This window comes from Mustela putorius, unplaced genomic scaffold (assembly GCF_011764305.1).
Source record: "Mustela putorius furo isolate JIRA1106 unplaced genomic scaffold, ASM1176430v1.1 tig00003834_pilon_pilon_pilon, whole genome shotgun sequence".
In the NCBI taxonomy this organism is placed as follows: Eukaryota; Metazoa; Chordata; class Mammalia; order Carnivora; family Mustelidae; genus Mustela; species Mustela putorius.
In genome coordinates, this window is record NW_025421987.1 from 34358540 (window position 1) to 34380623 (window position 22084).

The window sequence follows — 22084 nt, forward strand, 5'->3', positions numbered from 1 at the left end:
GAGGACAACAGAAAACATAAAAAGGCTGGAGTGGCTATATTCATATACCAATTTAAAAAGACCTCAGACCTCAAGATAAAGTTTACTGAGATAAAGACATCTTTCTTAATGATAAAAGGGCCAATTAATCCGTAAGATATAACACCCAATAGCAAAGCCTTGACTGATTCTGTAAATAAAGTTTTATTAGAACAGAGTCATGCCTATTTATGTACTGTCTAGGGCTGCTTCTTGCTACCACTGCAGAACTAAGTAGTTGTAAGAGAGACACGATGACTCAGAAAGCCTGAAATATTTACTATCTGGCCCTTTATAGAAAATGTTTGCTGACTCCTATAAATTAAGTCACAAACAGGGCATGTGTTCGGTTCATCAGTATGTAAATCAGAAGTAAGGCCGTAAACACAATTCGTAACTATTTGAAAAGAGGAAACAGATCAAATTAAAGGTTATGAGTTTTAGGGAATATAACTTGATTAGAAGTACCTTAACATATGTGAATGAGCCTCTGGTAGAAGTTGGAAGTCAAACATTCTCATTTAACTAAGAGTCCTAACTCAAGAGAGTCTTATGTTATATCCTTAACATAAATAACTAGACTTTAAAACAAATAAATACAAATAAAAGGATACTAATCTGACAATTTCCCCCCAAAACACAGCATTAAGTTTTAATGATTATTTGTTTTTGCCCTGACATTAAAAAGAGAGTTTAGTATAAACTTCAATCAGTCCAATTTAAGAGAAGTCTGTATCTAGTCAAGTGGCAAATGTAAATGGCAAAAGGAACTGTGCTAATGTACACTTGAACAAACTCTTCATAGCAAGATTTTTAGAGAATTTGAACAATTCTAATATAATGATACATTTACTTAGTTCTACTTTCTCCATTAGGAAATGGTCATACACACATAGACACACAGAAATCATTTGTAAAACTCTATGGTGTGGCTCAAACTTAAAGTTTTTAAAAAAAGAAAACACACACACACACACACACACACACACACACACTCTTTGTTATTTTAACCTGAGGTACACAAGCCTAAAAGGGACAATATGAAAGATGCTATAAGAGACAGACTAGGATAAACAGAAAAAAATGAAGGGGATGTTGATTAGTACTCACCTTTAAAGCTAAAGTACATTTATTTCTCTTTAGAGAGATCAAGAATGACACATTAAAATTGTTGTATTAAAAAAAAGGTTGCTAACAAATATGTGGAGTCTCTGCCTACATAGATCTTCAAAAATAGGCAAATTGAATGTTTTATATAAATGCATACTTACAAGAATGGACTAGATCTGCACTGTCCCCAGGATGGCAGTTAAAATCTAAATTCTTCAGTTGAACTAATCATATTTTAAGTGCTCAAAAATCACCTATGGCTAAAGCCTATGATACTGGACAGTGTATCATAGAACATTTCCAACATTACAAGAAATTCTACTGGGCAGCAGTGGGCTAGGCTCATTGTCTTCTTAAAAGTGTCTACATTGTATAGATAGTTTGATTTTCCCTATAGGTTTTGGTTCATTACTTTATTTTTCAGAACTTCTTGTTTTATTTTACAAAGCCTTTTGTTCTTCAGTCATATCTACTCATTTAAATATTTTTTCATATAAAATTGAAAATGACTGCAATTTCAAAAAACCCCTTATAGAACAAGTAGCAATCTAAAATGTGATACTCTGTACAACGCTTTTCAAAAAAATTTGCAGAAATATACAAAATGTATTCAAGTATATAATAAAACTATGAGTTTGATACCTAACATAATTAGCAAATTATGAAAATATGTCTAATTTCTAAACATAAATTCAGATACACTATAGTTGAAAAACAGAAGTAAATCTAAGTTCACTTAAGTCACATGAAGATACAAATAGGGCAGAAAACACCAAGCAAAATTAATGGTCGGAAACTAGCAATAAAATCAACTAAAATATTAATATAAAAACTCTTCTTAAACACTACTTACACCATTTGATTCAAATGAAAAGTACTGAAAAATTCCCTTGCATTAAAAGAATACATGAATAAGGATATTCAACCTATGCTTTAAAATTAAATGGCCAAATTAAAAACTATTTAAACAAAAGACAATATATTAAATGCAATTCACATCTGAATTAACAAATAATAAATGTCTGAATATGTAGCAATTGTGGAATCCAAGTTATCCTGGTGCAAATCAAAAGAAATTCTTGATTAGAAATGATATGGACAGAACATGGTACATTTTAAAAAGAATAAAAAACTAAGGCTATCTCAAATAATTCTACAAATTATCACTTTTTAAATGTGACAACGTATTCATTTAATACATCTGATATTTTCTAATTTTTTCACATTATTTCTCTACTTTTTGCATTTTTTCAAATTTAGAACTTATACCATATATCTTACTGAATTTTAAATTGCATTTTAAAATAAAATTATTTTAAAGTTACTGAATTCTTTTGTGCTATTTAGAGAAAAACTTTGCAGGCAATGCCACGCTTTCTCTTTTTATACTAATAACTACTTTCAATTTCTTAATCTTTAGGATTGTTACATCAAGAAAGTTTGATTTTGAAATCTAATCACAAATGAGAATAAATTAAAAAGCAGAAGGGAGTGGAAAGCAACTAAGGAAAAGGGAAAAACCTTAGAAAAACAATAATGTAGGGCAAGAAGAATATTCTAATATAAGAACCAAAGAAAGCTTTAAGCAATGAAAGCCAGAAACCGTAAGTAAAACTTTTAAGACCAAATAAAAATATTTATCAGATCAGATTCTTTACTAAATTAATAATTAGATAATAATTTGCTATTGTTTCGGAGTCACAAATTACCTTCCCTACCACACCTCCCCCGGAAGATAAATATGCAACCTCTATATACTGAGATTCACAGTTTCTGGACTTATTTTTCCACCACTTAAACTATGGATCATTGCTATCATGTGAGAGTGTTTGTTCAACTCCTCTTGCTGAAGTTTCACCAATGACTCTTTCTCTTCCAAACGACCTTCTAATTGGGCCTTTTGAACTTCTAGTGAGGAAGCCTAGGAATTGGGGGTAGGGGCAGGAAGGAATCCAGGAAAACAAACTTAGTATGTCTTCCTTTCACAGATATTTTAAGATGTCCTATTTTTCATTTGTAAAACAACTATGTCAAAAGACACATTACAAATATGTTTTATATCTTAGTCAATTAAATTTTATGGTAAGCTTAAGATAAATAATTATTAAACAATATAATACAAATTGGAAAGACACATTCAATTTGTCTTTTTAAGTCATTATTAGCAGCTGAAATTTTGCAGAAAACAGTACACATCACAATTTAGAATCACTATTAAGATGACCACATTAAAGGAGAACCAGGAAATCGGTAAACGTGGCATTAGATTTTATGCCTCTTCTTCACTTGTGCTCTGTAGTTGTTCAAATGGTCATTTAATCCTGGTGTGTTCTCATCTTTCTAGCAGCAGCTGGGCCAGAAAGTGCTATTGATAGCTAACACACACAAACAACCATGATAAAGTGGAATGAACAGTGGACTTAGATTCAGAATACTGAATTAGCTTTGTGACACACCCTCAGTAACTCAAAACTCAGTTTCATTTGTAGGTTGAAAACATTTGATACTTATATATTAATATATTTGCTAAGGAGAAGAGTATTAAGAAAAATGTTTCAGAGTTCTTGGCAAATTATAAAGTTCTTAACAAATAGGAACTCCTATTATTATTCCTTTCCCTAAAAGCTGGGAGAGGCAGACAAACACAGCCACTTGTATGTGACCTTCAGATCTGGGAACCCCTTCATGTATTCTTTGCCCACTAAAAAGCAGTAAGTGCTGGTACACAATATATATTTAATAGGTTTTTCATGATTTTAGGAAATCAGGTTTTCACACTGCGAGAGAGCCTTTACTAAAAAACTGTCAATTCTAAGACTATAATATCTTCTAAATAAAATTACTAACGAACCAGAACTTTAATTTACCCAAATTCACCTCTTCTACAAAATCAGACTTATTCACCTCTTCTACAAAATCAGACTTATTCATCTACTACCAATGAGAACTCAACAGATTCTTACCTTAATGCTCAGTTCTTTTCTTATCTGTTCTGTTCTATTTAATTCCTTTCTAAGGATATCAATGGTTTCTTCCTTATCTTCCCTTTCTTTTTGCAAGATTTTAATTTTTTCTTCTTGTACTTTTGTTTTTTGTTGCAAATCTTAAAACAAACAAACAAACAGTCAGCTATATGGTTAGAGGTTGCATACTGATGTTACCCTGAAAAGGTTAATTAGCCACTATGTCATTAGAGCAAAAGAACGACAACTGGGAAGATGAAGAAATGCCTTGTTGAAAATAAAAGTTCCACAGTTTTGATGAATAGAAAATACCATGAAACTCTTCCTGTGGGCCAGTATTCTATAGAAAATGCCAAATCTCCATGTCTTTCCCTCTTCCTCTGTCCCTGATATTGTATGCATAGTTATGAGGGGAAAGACAATCCTCATAGATCAAGGGTTAGAAAGATATAAAAAAATATATAAAAAATTATTTAGGCAGATGTCTAAGGCAAGTGAGTTAGAACAAAAATGTTTTTGTGGATCATTTCAGAGCTACTGCCATTAGAAGCTGGTAACTAAAAGTTACCTAGCACTGCCACCTGCTGTTACATTCTTTTAAAACTCTTTCTTTTGAAAAGACAATCCTTTCCTCGAATTCCCAGATTAAAAAAAATATATATTGCTTTTTCAATTTAATCAATCTAACTAAACTCTTCTGTAAAATGTTATGGCAAGAAAAGAAAAGTTATTTAAAATGTGATTTAAGCTTTAAAAAAGGGAGAGAAGTAGAAAATAAATCATGCTTTGATTCTTCTACCAACATAAGATATGTTAAAAAATATAGACAATATATTAAATAAGAAGTTAAAACTTACTTGCTAGCTTACATTCTTTGTCTACTAGTTGGTTCTGTACTTCTTTTCTCTGTTCTTCTTTCTCTATTAATTGGGCAATAGTTCTGAAGTTATAAAAAAATATAGAAGAACACATCAAGGAAGTATTTCATTTCTTTTTCTTTCCAACAAGTATTTTAAGAGCAAATTAATAAGAAGAGTAATTACATTACATTTTGTCAAATATGTATTTTATATCTAAAATAAGTGGTAATTCTATTAACTTTATCTATAAAAAACAATGCTCTGTATAAAGAGAATCACTGTTTTTAAATAATCCAAAATAATTAGAATTAAGAACTAGAGATTTTACTTTTCATTTTGTTGCTTGAATGACTCATTCAACTTTTTCACTGTCTCAATTTGTTTATTCAGAGAATCACATGTCATCTGCAAATCTTTATTCTTCTTTTCATTGGTTTCATTCCTGAAAAAAGACAAAATGAGTTGATATTTTTAGGGAGGCAAACATTTAATGGAAAAAAGAAACAGTGTCTCTTATTATCTCATCAAAACAAACTGCATACACTGAAGAAGAGGAATGTCATGAACAAGCAGGCCATAAAGAAAGATGAACTCTAAAAGACATAAAGATTTATTTTGGCTGACTTAGGAGGTAATATTTACTATAAAAAGGAAAAGTACGGGGCATTTACCTCATATTTATGGATATAGAGCTTTATGGATAATATTGCTCTACATAATTTGCTATATATATTATAGTTATTTTCATAGTTAGATCCAGAAAATTTTTAAAAACTTCTGTAAAAGGATGTAGTTTATTAAAAAATAAAACTTAAATCTGCTATTGTTAGCCCCTTGGGCATAATGTATGTTTAATTAAAAATGTCAAATTAATGATGTAGTTTGAGATACTAAACTTCACTTGCCTCTTCAGAGCTCTGCATCTAACAGTTCTGCTTAGTTTACTAGCAAAGTAAACACAGAAATACTTTCTAAAGTGATACTTTGACGCCCAAGTATTTTAGGCATAAAATGTCCTTTTTACTTCACTAAGTACAAACTGGTAGCACTGGCCAAATTTGCCTAGAAGTGTTTTATCTGTCCCATGTGGTTTTTACAATTCTGAATCTGAATGCCTTTAAATAGTCCCTACCATTAGCGATGACCTTTCTTCCCCCAGCCAACTTCATTATTTGTCCTGTCTGGCCCCAGAAGGCAGGAATTTTATCTCTTGGCCCCTCACTCACTATCTGGAACATCAACGGGATGTACAAGTGGTTCCTGGAAACCCCGTATTTCTGTGGGGACCAATGCTTATTACTTTTTCTCACATCCTGACTTAACACCAATAGTCCACTCTACCAGGGCTGCCTAAAACAGATTTTGGAGAAAGTTATTGCTGGGAGAAAATATCCTGTTTAGGAAATTTTAATGTCACAAATTTTCTAGATGTATATGTTTTCCACCCTTCATTTTTATTGATTGGCAAATAAGCATATAGATCTTACAGAGTTAAAATCTTCTAGATCTCTATATTATAGCATAGATAGAAGATTTTTTCAAATCTTAATCAATGTTAAATTATAAATTAAAAAAAGAACAAGTTAATTGGAATGTTTTTATTGTTTGGTAGAGAATCTGTAATTGTTCCGGGTCTTCTTTATATCTCAGTTTTAAAATTGACCTAAAAGATTAAAAGAAGGAAAGCATGACAAAGGAGGAAAGCATGATCAATCTCGTATTTTGTTAGTAGGCATGTAAGCCTTTTTGAAAGGAAACTTGTCAATCCATCAAAAACCTGAGAGCACATATTCTTTAACCCAACAATTCACCTGTTAAGAATTTATTCCACAGATAAAGTCACATATATAAGTAAACCATATTCAGTGACATTAAGGAGAAATAATGAGTACAAACTGAGAGATGTTTTAAACACTAACACCTGAATTCCCGTGTTATGAGACTGGAAATTGGATATGTTCAATTGAATATGAAATTGTTCATATTCAACACATTTGATGTACAGAAATGGCCAATTCATATGGCTCAACTTAACACAAATTATGACAACTAAGGTCCTTCAACATTTATGGAATGCCTGACTGTGTACTGAGTACTGCTGCAGGCCATAGGGGTTTGTCAGTGAACAAAGCAGATCAACTTGTTCTTGTGGTATTAAAACCCCAGATGACTGAGGACTGCATGAATACATGAAAGAAGCAGTGTCGACTGGAGAGAAACAAAGAAACCTGTATTCTATTTCTGACTTTGATCCTAAGTTTGAGTAAGCAATACTTCATTTACCTGTGATGTAAGTTTCTTGTCAACTCCTTAACTTATGGAATTATCAGAATATGTGAACGTTTACAAAAGGATTTTAGCACCACAGAAAAGAAATACTGTGTGTTCATTCTACACTCCTAACTTAACACAGAAAATTTTACTTTATTAATTTACCTCTGAACAAGTTCCATGTAGGATTTTGTCAGTATTTCATGTTCTTCAGCCACAGACTCTAATTTCCTATTATGTTGGAAGAGATGCTCAATATCACTCTGGGCTCTTTCTGATTCAACCTGCTGTGCCTTTAGCAACACACCAAGCTCTTCATTTTTTCTCTCTACTTCTCTCAACATACCAGCAAGTGTCCGTGCCTAAAACAAAACCAAACACTACTTCCATGTGTATTGCTGGCTCAATTTCTACAATTTAAAAGATTTACTAAATATCTAAGAGGCAAGCATCTATTTGGTTATATAAAGTTTTATTAGTCACATATACTTATTAATTAACTACTTCTAATAAATCTAACACTGTTACATTTTTTTTACTTAAGAGATTGTCCTGACTAGAAAAATCTCGGCACGACCAGACGCAAGGAAATTAGCACAATTATAACAACAAGAAAGTAGGTCTACATTCTGTACTTAATTAAAAGGGTATGTGTGGTCCCTGGGGCAAGCCATCAACACTAAACCATAAAGTTTACACAAATCAGTTTTCCCATTTCAGGTAAATATTAAAAATAAGATCTTAACTGTATCACAGATGTTTAAGCAACACTTAAAATTAAGCTAGCACAATTAGGGAATACAGCCTAAATTAATATGAAAGTATTTGTGACATGAAACATTAAAGAAACAGAACACTAGAATGAGAAGTGAACTCCCCCCCAACACCCTTTAGCCTGAAAAATACTCTTATATTGAAATGCCACATAAAAACCTAAGCCCTTCTCTTTTTTTTGACAGTCTATAAAGCAGTAATACCCCATTATTTAGCGTTATTTTTTATAAGAAACCTTTCCAGTAAAACAGATAAAACATTAAATTCTCCAATAAAATGCAAGACATGTCCAACAGACATAGAATATAAGAAAATGCTATGGGAAGGGAGAGGACAAAATGATTTTAATATCACTAATTTTCTTTGTTGAAATTTATGATAAATCCAATACATTGTTAAGACAAATGAATCCACGTCAACAGGAGAAAAGGAAAACATGGTTATATTTATTTATATTTTTTTCAAATATGAATACTCTGAGAAGACTCTAAAGGTATTTTATGTGTCACTGACTTTAATACCTCTCAAAAATCAAATGACTTTATTACAGTTCATCATAAATGATATCAAACTGTTGAGACTCTGTTTATATTTGCTAGGAATTTCATATTACTGCAGTAAGCTCTCACTCCTAATGTACATATTGTGTGTATATGTGCGCACAGCACAATGTCAGACTTTCTGAGCACCTACCATGTGCCAAGTACTGTGCTTGCTGGGGCCTAGAGATACCGAAACTATCTCGAACATCAAGGGTGGGGAGCAGGGTTGTATAATTTTCACATGTATGGGAAGGAGAAGACAAGAGACAGCTTCCTAAGAAATGGAAGTATTTAAACTAAAATATGAAGGCTTATTAGGAGTTAGGCAGAGAAAGAGGAAAAGGTGTTCTAGACATGGAAGAGCAAATACAAGGACAGAGAAACCTGAGTATGTCAACTAACTGCAGAGCAATAGAACTGCATAAGAAACTGCAAAGAAATCTGATATAGGTGATCGCAGAGAATGCACAGAAATGCAAGGAGATGAGGAATGAAAGTAATTTTAGAATCCTACGTGCCAAACTAAGGAATTTAAAATCATCTGCTGAGTAAAATGGTAAGCCACTACAGGTATATACCACAGAAGCAATAAAATCAGATTACAGCTTCAGAAGTCACTGTAGGGGAACAAGGGAGGGTGGAACCAAATACAAAAAGATGACTTGGGATGCACGTAGAGGGTGGGTGAAAAGAGGGCTCTAGACTGAAGGTAAAAAGACTAACTGGAGGATCTGCTATGATTCATATAAAAAATGAAAAGAATTTGACCTGTAGCAAATAGTAGCAAGAAGAAACAGGCAGGAAAAGGTAATATTTAGAAGGTAGAATCAACTGGATTTGGTGAATGACTAATTGTAGGAAGTAAACTATATGATTTCCAGGATTTTTATCTAGAACTCTTCAGAACAAGATGGAATATATAAAAAAGAGTAAATTTTTGAAATGGGTGATGAGTTCAGGACTGTTCATACTGAATGGGAAGTATTTGCTATATATTTAAAAAGAGCTATACAGGAAGCATTAATGCTTAGTGGAAAGTATCTGGGCTCAGCATATAAAACTGGTAACATTAACATTCTGGTAATGACTGAATCCCTGGACTATTTAAGGAAGGGCAAAGGACTTAGAACATAATGCCAGGAAAACCCAACATTTAAGGGTTGAATGGATGAATAGAAGTCCTTAAAGGATATAGAAAAAGAATATCCATTTAGCGTAGAAAGAAAATCAGAAGATATTGGGGTGACCAAAATCAAAGGGGGAAGGAGGGAGTAGTGAAACGCTGAGAACAGTTTACTTCAAACACTAACAAAAATAAAACTAAAATTTCGTACATGTTCTGCTTCATTTATTTTTCTACATATCAGATAAGTTTTTATATTGTACACACCTCTGTCTCAGCTTGAGTTCTTTGACAGCGATATTGAGCAATCAGTCTATCAGCCTGTGCAAGGGCTAGAGCTTTTGCTTCCAAAAGATCTTGTAGCCTGCTTTCTTTGGACTGTAAGAAGACAAACCATTTATCTTTATCACTTACCAGAAAAACATCTATTAAAGCTCAACTGTTATGTATAGTTAAAATAAGCTTGTACTCACGGCTAATGTGGACAGTTTCATCTCATATACATCCATTATGTCAGATATTCTCACATCATTAATTTGTTCCTTTACCTAAGTTTTAATACAACAGTCAAAAATCAGAAAATCAGAAATTTTAACACTCAACACAATAAAAAAAAAAATGCCTAGTGTGAAACCAAATCATTAAAACTTAATGGTAACAAAGTAAAAAAAATTAATCCTGTATTAGGCAGTTCACAAACATTTCACTAACCTGGCTATTGCAGAAGAGTATCTGGGTAGGACTTGATATGCTTGTGGGATATATTTCTTAAACAGAGGGAGAGGATGAGGGTGGACTAACTGGGGGAAGACTAGGGGGAAAATGATTGGTGTTAAAATGTGGGAATTTTATAGCTAATTTTTTTCTTTCTTTCCAAACTTTCTAGAATGTTGTTATTTTCATATTAAAAGATAAGGTTTCATTGATCAAATTGGCATCTTAAGTTATTTAAATAAATGTTATAATCAGGAGTGATATTTAGTTGGTATGTACCAGGCAGAATCCCATTTATAATGGTTATTTACCACTCACCACCATTCCAGCCTGAAGTTTCTCTATTAATTCCTCAATGTTCAATCCTGGAACTCTAGCTTTCAAAAGTGGAGGAGTTAAACATTTTACTGATGTTGGAAGACTGTGATTTAGAGATTGCAAGGGCATTCTCTTGGGCATATGTTCTGTTTCCTGTTGTCTATAGGCATTGTTTGCTGCTATACTTTCTCCAAGTCTGAATAGGAAGAAAGAAAGAAAGAAAGAAAGAAAGAATGAATGGATGGATGCATTACAAAAAAATAGTGGAAGGAGAGCCTGGGTGGCTCAGTCAGTTGAGGGTTCAACTCTTGATTTCAGCCTAGATCATGATCTCAGGGTTGTGAGATAGAGCCCTGCCACAGGCTTTGCACTAGTTTGAGATTGTCTCTCTCCCTCTCTGTCTGCTCCCCCACCCCACTTGTACCACACACTCTCTCTCAATAAATAAAATCTTAAAAAAAAAAAAATAATAGAGGAGGGTGCCTAGGTGGCTCAGTGGGTTAAGCTTCTGCCTTCAGCTCAGGTCAGAATCTCAGGAACCTGGGATTGAGCCCCACATCAGGCTCTCTGCTTGGCGGGGAACCTGCTTCCCCGTCTCTGCCTACTTGTGCGCTCTCTCTGTCAAATAAATAAATAAAATCTTAAAAAAAAAAAATAGAGGAAAGGGTAGTTAGTATAGAATTAGAGAATATTTAGAATGGATCTTTTTGGGGAATATACGCCTTCAAATATTTTTGAAATAATCTTGGATCTATGATGAAGCCACATTTTGGAAAATACCTTAAATACTGTCAAGTAAATGCTTTTCTACTTACAATCCTTTATAATGACAATCTCACCTCTTTTCTGGAGACATTAGAACTAGTCTGTAAGTATGGATTATTTGTTAAACTTAAGTACAATGTTATTGCTGTTGGTAAGAACATCCTTCTTACCATGGGCAACATCACCTGTCCTTCACCTATGTCCTTCATTTTATCCTTTCTCATTCAGAATCTTCTCACTAACCTGACTCCCATCCTGCCCCATTTATCGTGTCTTGTTCCTGCCACAGGGTCTTTCAATGAGCTGTTCCTTTACTAGAATATTCTTCCCACCAGATCTGTATAGAGCTGGTTCCATCTTATTATCAGCTCTCAGTACAAATTCACTTTCTCAGAGAGCCCCCTACACCCATACTGACATGCACATTATGAAACTTAATTTTTTTAACTTGTCTCCCAACTAGAATATAAACCATATGACAGAGGTTCCCAGTCTAATTTACTGCAATATCTAAAATGACTAGAAGAGGGCCTGGCACATACTTGGCCCTCACCAGATGGAAATGTACACCAAAAAACGTACTTATGTACCCACCCACCCATCTAACATATAAATTTACCTTATTAAACTAAGATGATATAAACAAAGGCATAAAAAGACATAAAATAAATGAACACCTGACATAGTTTCTAAAGAGAAAATTATGTAACACCAGTAAGACAGGGGCAGCCAAGATATAAAGAAATGGTAGGAAGATCTCATATACAGGGTCAGAGGATGAGACTCCCACTTTCAGTGAAGCTGAAGCATTCCATTCTGAAACACAGGGGCTTTCCTTTATGTCAGATTACCACAACTGGAGCAACCAAGCTCCAGATGAATGAAGCAGCTTCATAGATCATTTCCAGATCTTAACTTGAGAAACTCCCTATCTGTCCATTTGTTTAAAAATATTTACAATGAAGAGAATTCTGATTATGTGGTCTCTAGGTCTTATTCTCCACAGTTCTTAATCTCTTAATTTATGACTAAATTATTAATTCTGAAAAATAAGTTTCTAAGTCAGTTAAAAGAAATAGCAGAGGGACTCCTGGCTCAGTCAGTTAAGCATCTGCTTTTGGTTCAGGTGGTGATCCCAGTGTCCTGGGATGGAGTCCCACCTCTCCCCATGTCAGGGGCTCCTAGCTCAGTAGGGAGCCTGCTTCTTCCTGCCCCTTCCCCCACTTCTGCGCACGCTCTCTCTCACTCTCTCAAATAAATAAATTCTTTAACAACAGAAAAATAGCAAATATTCTCTTAATGATTGAAATCAATGAGAATAGTGGGCAATTCTGCCTGGCCACTATCTATTTTACTTTCTGATAAAAGCACAAAAATTTTTTTTTTTTTTAAATCCTCCCACTGCCCCCAAATTAACTTTCACTTCATGTAGTTCTCACAGTTGAACCCTTGTTATCTGCCAAGGTCCTTCAATGGCAAATGACCCAGATTTGGTCAACAAAAGTGATGCTTAGGTTTATTTAAACAGGGCACCTGGGGCAGGTAAGCTCAGGTCATGATCCTGTAGTCCCAGGATCCAGTCCCACATTCAGCTCCCTGCTTAGCAGGGTGTCTGCTTCTCCCCCGAAACCTCTCTCCTCTCATGTTCTCTCTCATTCTCTCAAATAAATAAATAAAATCTTAAAAAAAAAAAATACTTATTTAAATAACTGGGAAGAGAAGCTTTTTGTTTTCTTTCCTGCTTTGTTTTTGTTGGTTGTTTTTTAGTCCTAAAAGCCATGTTGTTTATTAAGTGTTTAATCTTTTAGAGCAGTTTCCCATTTTATCCTCTGGCAAACCCTTAAGCTGAAGATATTCTTCCTCACATCTAATCTGAATGTCTTTTTTTTAGGGGAGGGGGGCATATAGCTGACACAGGGAAAGCTCATTCTATGTAAGAACTAAACTGGGTAAGATATAAGCATAGTCCAGAAGCTATTATATCAAATAGAGGAAGTGAGAGAAAGAGAGGCATAGTGCCTGAAAAACATTTAACCCGTCTGAAGCTAGTTTTTCCCTGAGTATACACCTGGTCTTTTCAGGTACTGAAATCAAATTTTCTTTTAATCACTTGAAAAATTACCAACATCAGAAGTCTCTGATTCACAGAATTTCTAATCTCTCTGTGTTGAGGACTATTAAAGAAACACAGCAGGATATTCCAGGACCACAAGAGATACACTGCAAATGACTACAACTCACACTAAAGCAGGAAAATCTGGCAGTGGAGCAGCTTCCAACAATATTCCCAGTCCAGACTGTACTTGTTCTCTATTATCTGATGTTAAAGCAAAAGCCAAGGGAGTAATCAGGCGTGGATCCTAAGCAAATCAAGAAACCAAAAAACAACAGGCACAAGGAATAAATAATGTCAGGATTTTTAAAGCAAGGTGAGTAAACAGAGCTAAACCATAAAATAATTCCAGGCAAATTCTGAAAGGTTTCTATCTGCTGTTTGAATGTATTCATTAGCCTTTACTTTGTTATAATTATCTATGCAGTCAATATGAACACTAGCTTTGAAAAAATCTGGCAAAAGTTTTGTTGTGCCTATGAAAATCACATCTTACATATTATGATGGATTTAAAATATGATCCACAACTGACTGATATTTTGAATTACTGTTTTATTTTTCTAGCTACCTTTAAAAGAAAATCTGACTGTAAGAACAAATAATCATTTCCAATAAAAGTAAAAAAAAAGTAAAACTCAAATTAACTAGAAAAATTCTAATTTTGTCACTGAAATAATTATATTTAACACACAAGTCCTTCATGTCAGTAAATATTTTACATTAGTACTGTAAGCTCCAAATCATTTATTCTGAAAAAATCTCCTAATTGACACAAAATCAGTTTGACCCAATTTTTAAGTTGTTAACAGAGAACAAATATTAAAATATGAATCCTTTATAATTATTTACATTTTACAATGTTGAGGGTCTTGTAAGTACTCAAGTATAATCTTATGCCACAGAACCATGTTAAAAGCTGGGCTTTAGGGTGGCTCAGTGGGTTAAAGCCTTTGCTTTCGGCTCAGGTCATGATCCCAGCACCCTGGGATAGAGCCCCGCATCGAGCTCTGCTTGGCGGGGAGCCTGCTTCCCTTCCTCTCTGCCTCTCTGCCTACTTGTGATCTCTCTCTGTCAAATAAGTAAAATCTTAAAAAAAAAAAAAAAAAAAAAAAAAAGCAAAAGCTGGGCTTTATCTCCATAACCCTCATTGTAACCCTTCATAACTGCTCCCATGGAGGGGAATTCATTATTTTCATTCTGTAGTTAAGGAAGCTAGAGCTCAGACAAGTGAAATAGCTTGCTCAAGTCTGCAATGACTTGACTGACTGGTGGAGTCAACATCTGAAGCCCATCTCTTCAGCATTATGCTCTCCAAAGCGTACAAGGGGCTCCTGTATAAGGTTTCAGTTTTGACTTCTACCCTGTCTATATAGACCAGAACCATCTTTGTTTATTATAGTAACTCAATTCACACATGTTTGCTAAGTATCTATTTTAAGTCAGGTTTTGTGGCTATCAAGGTAAACATTAGAGCTCTTATTCAGCTACCATCATCAAAATTCGTGAGTCAGCTATTCTCTGCATACCCTCTCTGGTCTTACTATCACTCACAATCATGTCCTTTTCTTCCAGATGTGTCCCTTATCCCCTTAACACTCGACATCATCAATCCCAACCAAAAACAAAAACTCCAAAACAAATAACACTTCCCCTTCACTGCAGTGCTATTAGAAATAAACAAAAAAACCTTAAGTATGGCACAAGAAAGGAAAAAGGCTGAAGAAGCTCTACTATCATGAACATCCTATACATTATAGTCACAAGCATTTATGTTCAATTCCTGCAAAACTACGTAAAATTACAGTGTACTGGGAATAAAATAGCTACTTAAGGCAATTAACTCTTTTCTGATAGCCAATTCTAAGATAAACAATTTCTAAACCTCAAAATATTAAAACAGAAACTCACACTTAGGAAGCATTTATGTATGAATAAACTTCAATATTTGAAGAGTTTACACTCACCTGAAGGATTTTATAGAAGCTTACTTCCATACCAGGAACCAACTGTTTAAGTCTGTTCATCAAATCAAGAGTTTTCAAAACTACATCAGCAGCAAGTTTGCTTAAAAATAAATATTTAAATTAGATAACCAAAAAGTTGCTTAGAACTTTATTTCTGTCCATGATTTTACAGAAATTCTGAAAAAACCAACACTTTTGTTTTTAAACCTCAGGAAGATAAAGTATTGTTTCTTTTGAGAAGTAAAAATATAACAGAGACTAGCATCCTTATAACCCAACACCCCAAAAGAACAAATTGGCATTAACAGTCTAAATTCAGACAGTGTTTTCAAATACCACTGAGCTTCCACTTTCTGAGCCAAATTACCAACAGCATCAGCAAAATGACCTACTTAATTTTTAGCTATTTCACTGGAATATCAATAAAGGGCAACCTTAAGCAATACAGAATACCTTACATTTATCAAATAAATTATACTAAGCCATGTTCTTAGCCTCATACCACAAAAGGAGTATAAAAAAGTAAAAAAAAAAGTAATCCTTGTTCTTGAGGAGCACAATTATTGACAATTATGTCATTTATGGAAATTGGAACAAATCAATGTCTAGCATTCAGGTCCTCAATAAAGATTTGTTAATGGACTTAATTCATGCGGAAAAGGAGCAATAAAATAATCTATCTCTCTCATCACTATCAGTGAAAATTCACCTTTAAACCATAAGTCTTAACATGCTTAGGAAAAGAACTGTCTTTTTTAGTAGGAAACCTTCAGTAGTAACTGATTTCCTGGTAATAAAAAAAATGACCTTCTGTTTTTTCATGCCTTTTTGTTTAAAACACAAAATTACTGAGGCAATGTCAGAAAGAACCTCCAGAAAAGAACTATGAAAGACACTTCAGGATAATCAAAAATTAAAACAAAAAACAAACCTAAACAATGAAAAACAAATCATGGATGTTAAGATTATCCTTTCTTCAAGGCATGTAATCTATGAATTGAATGAATTTTTAAAAAATTATGAAAAAACTTGTTAATTCCCTGCTATACCTTGAGTTAATAGTTCATACCCAAGGATTACCTCCAAGAGGAGAGAATCACTAGATCTTTTGATTTTTATTATGTTTGGTATTACCATTTTGCCATTTGGATTTTATATACTCACCACAATTCAGAATCTGCTACCTTTGTTCCAAACCCCAGATCAATCTTGCCGTATGTAAATTGTTGTTCTATCAAAGTGGTACATTTGATAGTAGTCAGAGTTTTTGCAACGTGCATTTTTAGAGAATCATCTCCACACAGAGGTTAAGTTTTGTTAAGGAATACAAACAAAAAATTCTCAAAAAACCCCTTATATTCGTATAGCACTTCACAGTATTAAGAGTGATTCCATACAAATTATCTTGTCACTGCACTTCCATATAATCATCGTTACATTAGCTCAATGACAGATTAGGAAACTAAAGCTTAGAGCATTTAAGTGACTGGTAAGTGGCAAGAGATGGGACTGACACCATGTCTGTTACTCTGCTGGATGTTAGTATTTTCTTAGAAGCTTATTACAGTGGTTCAATATTTGCTGAACTAAGGGAAGTCATTTTTTTCTATTTTGTAATATTGTAAGTTAACTTGAGTATCATTTAAAAAGTATCAAATTTGGCTTAAAACCGTACCAATTCTGAGGCCTGCATATATTACAGATAGATATCAACAATCAAGCAAAATAATCATGTGTCTCTACAGCAGTGGTTTTCAACTTTAGCTGCATGTTAGAATCATGTGAGTAGTTTGATCAATCAATCACAATCTCCCCACTGCCCACACACCAGGGCTCTAGATTACTCCAATCAGGTTAGAATTGCTGGAAGTAAGGTTCAGGTGTCAGGATTTTTAAAATGTTCTTCAGGTTATTCTAATACATAATCAGGATTGAGAATCACTGCTGTAGGGAAGAGAAAAATTAAGGAGCAGTAACTCTGAGAAGAGAGTAAATAGATGTGGAATTTGCTCTAGGGCAGGACGAAGTTGAGCAAATTCTTACTACTGAGATATAAGGAAACTTGACCAAGTAAAGATAAAAGATCTGGTTGAGATATAAAGGTTTCTTGTTGATAATAATAAAAACACATTAATGAAATATTTTTTAAAAATGGGACTTGGGCTTCAAAAGGCTTAGAATTAACTGATCTAAAAGAAAAGAGCAAACATAAGAAAAGACCTAAGAAAACCTGAATACAAAAGTTAGGCGGTGACACAAATTGAACTCAAGGTTTTCTTTTTTTGTAATGAATGAAATTGTCTTGACATGTGTCTTTTTTTATAACCTAGTATATCACCTTTATTAAAATATTTCTAGAGGCTTTAACTTTCAGTAAAAATTAGAATATAAGCTAAAATACTAACAACTTTACCAATGTTTGTTTATTCTCTGATACAATGAACCAGTGATGGCCCCACAAATCATCCAGAGAAAGCAATTAGCATTAGATAGTAATAAAGCAGTTATTTTAGAATGTATCTCTTAATCTCAAATTGCAGTAAAAATGTACAAATCAAGTTTAAAAAGTTTAAAAAGTTAAAAATTATGAAATATTCTTTAGTTTAAAAGTTTTACTAGAAAAATAAGGGAAAAAATTCTGGACAACTTCTTCATAGACTCCTCATTGAGAATTAGTTCTATAGTTTAAACTCCAATTCAATAATCCTGAATTGATATACAAGTATGAGGAGTGACACATTTACAAACAAAGACAAAATTGCAGTAAAAGTGATGCTAGAAAAAAATGAATGGCTAGTTTCCATGTTTTAACAGTAAAGGATATTTAACAAAACTTCAGTGGCCTTGACCATCCTTTCACATTTTTTTTTTAATAAGGCTTCATCTAGATTTTGTTCTGTGAACTGAAGTTGATCAAGGATTGTAGGCAGCAGAAGGGTCACAAAACGGTCAGCTGAGGAACAGTTAGCAGTATCTACAACGTCCTGGAGAATTAACCACCACCAGTGATGAAAAATAAAGATGGAATACAGAACGCAGAGTCATCACCAAGCAGCAACATTCTCATCAAATCTCTTCTAATTACTTCAATATTTAATTGACCTGTGTCTCCTATTTAAAACCTACCCTTTTATCCAATTTAGATGGCTATGATGACCTTTTTCTTAAACGAAACAATAAGGTTTTAAGCTACTTAACTGCAAACAAGACTTTCCCAGGGATTGTGTCCATGATTTGAAAACAAGAATCCTGAATTTGTTAAGTGCAATTACAATAATTAAATAACTATCACTGGTCTTAATACTTTACAATCATGAATAATTTCCATCAGAATCTCGAAGACTTTTTTAAATGCTAAAACTGTTTAACAGTTAAGACCAACATAAAACAGAGTAATTTGTCCATCAGATCCAGTCATGAGGGAAATACTCTAAGATACTGTGGTAGGCAGAATGAGTACAAAAACAGGGACAATAGTACAGAATGCTAAGTGAGCTAGAAAGTATAATAAAGTGGAATGTAATGGCCTCTAGGGAAAGAATTTTTGTCTATATCCCAAGTGCCTAGCAGTGTCTGACATGTTTCACTGCATCTTAGTGACTGAATCCAATGTTCCTATATTAGTCCAGTCAATAGGCTAATAAAGACAGCAGACAGTATCTACCAAGATGGAGGAACAGAATGTGACTACTGCAAGAAGTATAGGCAGACAACAAGCTGTAAAATCTCAGCAAATACTTTTACTTATTACACTGAAAGGAGTATATATAAGTTATTTAGTGCAAAAAAAGAAAACACAACGTTCCTGACTTTGTCCAAAAAAGGGAAATTCAGTGACTGAAAGAAAGGGAGTTAGCTAAATGTTTTCCTAAAGTGTATAAACAATTAGTTTATTGTGGATGTTTTTGAAAGTAAACTGTTCACTGAGAATCGTTAAATGGAAAAGTCAATTGGTCTATTATTATATTACCTCAAATATTTCCTTGAACAAATCCAAGGCTAAAATAGAACAGTTTTCTGACACATCCAGAGGTTGGCTTGACCAACGAAGTAGAGCCACTGTAGGTTCTAAACATTTAGAACGGCTTCCCAGAATGGTGTTGCCAGATGGAGACTGTTCAAATATCATCTGAGTGAGGACGTGGCGCAGCTGAGTCACTGAACAGAAGGCAAGAAGTAATTCTAAAACCTGTGCAATATAAAGTCTTCGTTAAATGTCAATTTCATTGGCCTTTAATGTACAAAACAACCAAGTGATCAAGCTGAAAATGACATTTTTAAAGAAGATACTTTAAAACAAAAATTAAAGACAGCTTCCAATTTTTCTTTAAGTAATATTTTTCAAAATGCAAGGTTACAAAATTTGTTAATGGTAGTTACTCCTAGTAAGCAGAGCTGTGAGAGCCAAAGAAAGGAGGGCAACTTCAACTAATATCATGTCTTCTATAGTACTTAGTTGTTTTTGTTTTTCAAAGCACAGATATACTGTTTTTACAGTGAAAAAAAAGTTAGAAACTACCTGCAATCATGCTGAGATTTGAGAATTCCTATAAAGCATACTTTAGGATAATACTGAAAAGTGGTATTCCTAAGCTTTAAAACCTTAAGTATGGCTATTTCTACATTGTGTGCATGCTTTTGACATTGTAGCTGTTAACTCCTCTATTCTACACCTCAGTTCTTTACATCATAAATTGGGCCTTTATAACATCACATAACATCCCACACCAACATATTTATTAGCTTAATTAGTTAATTAATTAATTAATTAACTTAATTAAGTTCTACCTCATTTCATATACTACCAACCTATCATTTAAAATAAATCACTGGCATCTCTTTGCCTATCCACTTATTTTCTACCTTTATCTGTATTTCTATAAATGACATATAATTGGGATTTGTGTTTTGACCAACTTGACAGCATCTGATTTTAATAGAATTCAGCCCATTAACATTTACTATATAACAAATGATAATCCTTGATTTATTCATTTTCAAATATAAATTAAATTATAGTACCTGTTTTTGAATAGGTAATACATTTACTTGGTTCCATGGCTAAACAAAGCAGCCTGATCTCTAGCTACACTCCCTGAAGGCAAGCAATGTCATCAGTTTCTCTTTTCTCTTACCAGAGACATATTATACCCATGTAAGGTATGTAATATGTCATATAATATGCAATATGTAATATGTCATGTAAGAAAATACCTTCTCATATACACTTCTTAAGTATAATGTACAGAAGTAATAAATCACTAGTACAAAGGTGGACGGTTTTTCCAAGGTGAACATACCTGTGTAAGTAGCAACCAGATCAAGAGAATTCTACTAAAACTCCTGAAGTTCCTGGTGTACCTCCCAGACAATGCCTCAGTCAAATTCGTCAGATTTCTGACACTGTAGATTAATTTTATCTTAGCTTTTCTTGCATCTTTGCATTTCTACACTTTTTAATCAGCTTGCCAGTTTATATAAAACAAGTCACATGGAACTTTATATATAAATAGAATCTTACAGTGCATATACCCTTCCTTCCATCTGACTCTTGAGCTCAGCAGGTTACTGACATTCATTCATATTATTGCACACAGTTGCACTTTACTCATCCTAATTGCTGTGTAGTTTTCTAATATACAGACGTGCCATAATTTATCTGCCCATTCCACTATTAATAGCATTTGGATTAATTCCTGCCTTATAGGAGTAGTACAGCTATACACGGCCTTTGGTGAATGTATGTATTTCATTATTTGGGTGAGTGAAATTGCTGGCTCATACTCTATGCATGTCCAAAATTTCTAAATAATACCTATTTTCATAAGTAGTTGGGCCAATTTTCAGCCCATGAGTATGACAACCTTATGGGATTTTTATATTCATATCTAAATATGATGCTATTCATATTTTTAATTTTAACCACCTGGTGGGCACATAGTAGCATCACATTATCATTTAAATTTGCATTTCCCTGTAGGTTAATAAAGTTGGAACAGCAATTTCATATTTATTGACCAATTTTTTTTGTTGTTCAGATTATCTGTTGAGTTCAGTGTTTCTTTGATTTATAAATACATGTTTTTAAATATATATAAAATAATAACTACCTATATTTTAGATCAGAGTACTCTGTTGTATACATGTATCATAGGTCCCTTTTCCCATGCTGTGGGTTGCCTTCCACTGTGTTACTGGCAGTCTTTATCAACTTTTTCTTATATACCTTGTGCTTTTGTTTCCTATTTAAAAAGATCTTTGTCTTTCTCAAGGCTGTAAAGATATTCTGCTAGGCATTTCTTCTCTAAGTTCACTGTTTACCTTTCAGATGTAAATCTACAGGCTTTCTGGAACTGATTTTCACATTTGATGTGAGGTAGGAAACAAAATCCAGTTTCTTCCCATATGGATATTCAGTTGACCCAGTATCATTTACTGAAATGACCATACTTTCAGAAATGCACTGTTAACATTCAGGAGACCGTATGTCATGGTTTGGTTTTAAACTGTACTCTGTTTCAGGGGACTAGCTGTCTATCCTTATGACA

The 22084-nt window shown here is 33.6% G+C and overlaps 1 protein-coding gene across 1 annotated transcript in view; it reads right to left on the reverse strand.

Annotated features, from left to right (window-relative positions):
• Window positions 1–1129: 1129 nt before the first annotated feature.
• CIP2A (cellular inhibitor of PP2A) overlaps window positions 1130–22084 on the reverse strand; it is a 35024-nt gene continuing 14069 nt past the window's right edge. Inside the window, exons 9-21 of the mRNA XM_004769138.3 lie at window positions 19507–19725; window positions 18361–18520; window positions 16701–16842; window positions 15537–15636; window positions 13700–13818; window positions 10694–10889; window positions 10135–10209; window positions 9929–10039; window positions 7388–7584; window positions 5280–5393; window positions 4949–5031; window positions 4092–4231; window positions 1130–3049 (exon numbers count right to left, since the gene is read on the reverse strand). Coding sequence (XP_004769195.1) covers window positions 2879–3049; window positions 4092–4231; window positions 4949–5031; window positions 5280–5393; window positions 7388–7584; window positions 9929–10039; window positions 10135–10209; window positions 10694–10889; window positions 13700–13818; window positions 15537–15636; window positions 16701–16842; window positions 18361–18520; window positions 19507–19725 — 1827 coding nt within the window. The 3' untranslated portion in view covers window positions 1130–2878. The remainder of the gene's footprint in view (window positions 3050–4091; window positions 4232–4948; window positions 5032–5279; window positions 5394–7387; window positions 7585–9928; window positions 10040–10134; window positions 10210–10693; window positions 10890–13699; window positions 13819–15536; window positions 15637–16700; window positions 16843–18360; window positions 18521–19506; window positions 19726–22084) is intronic.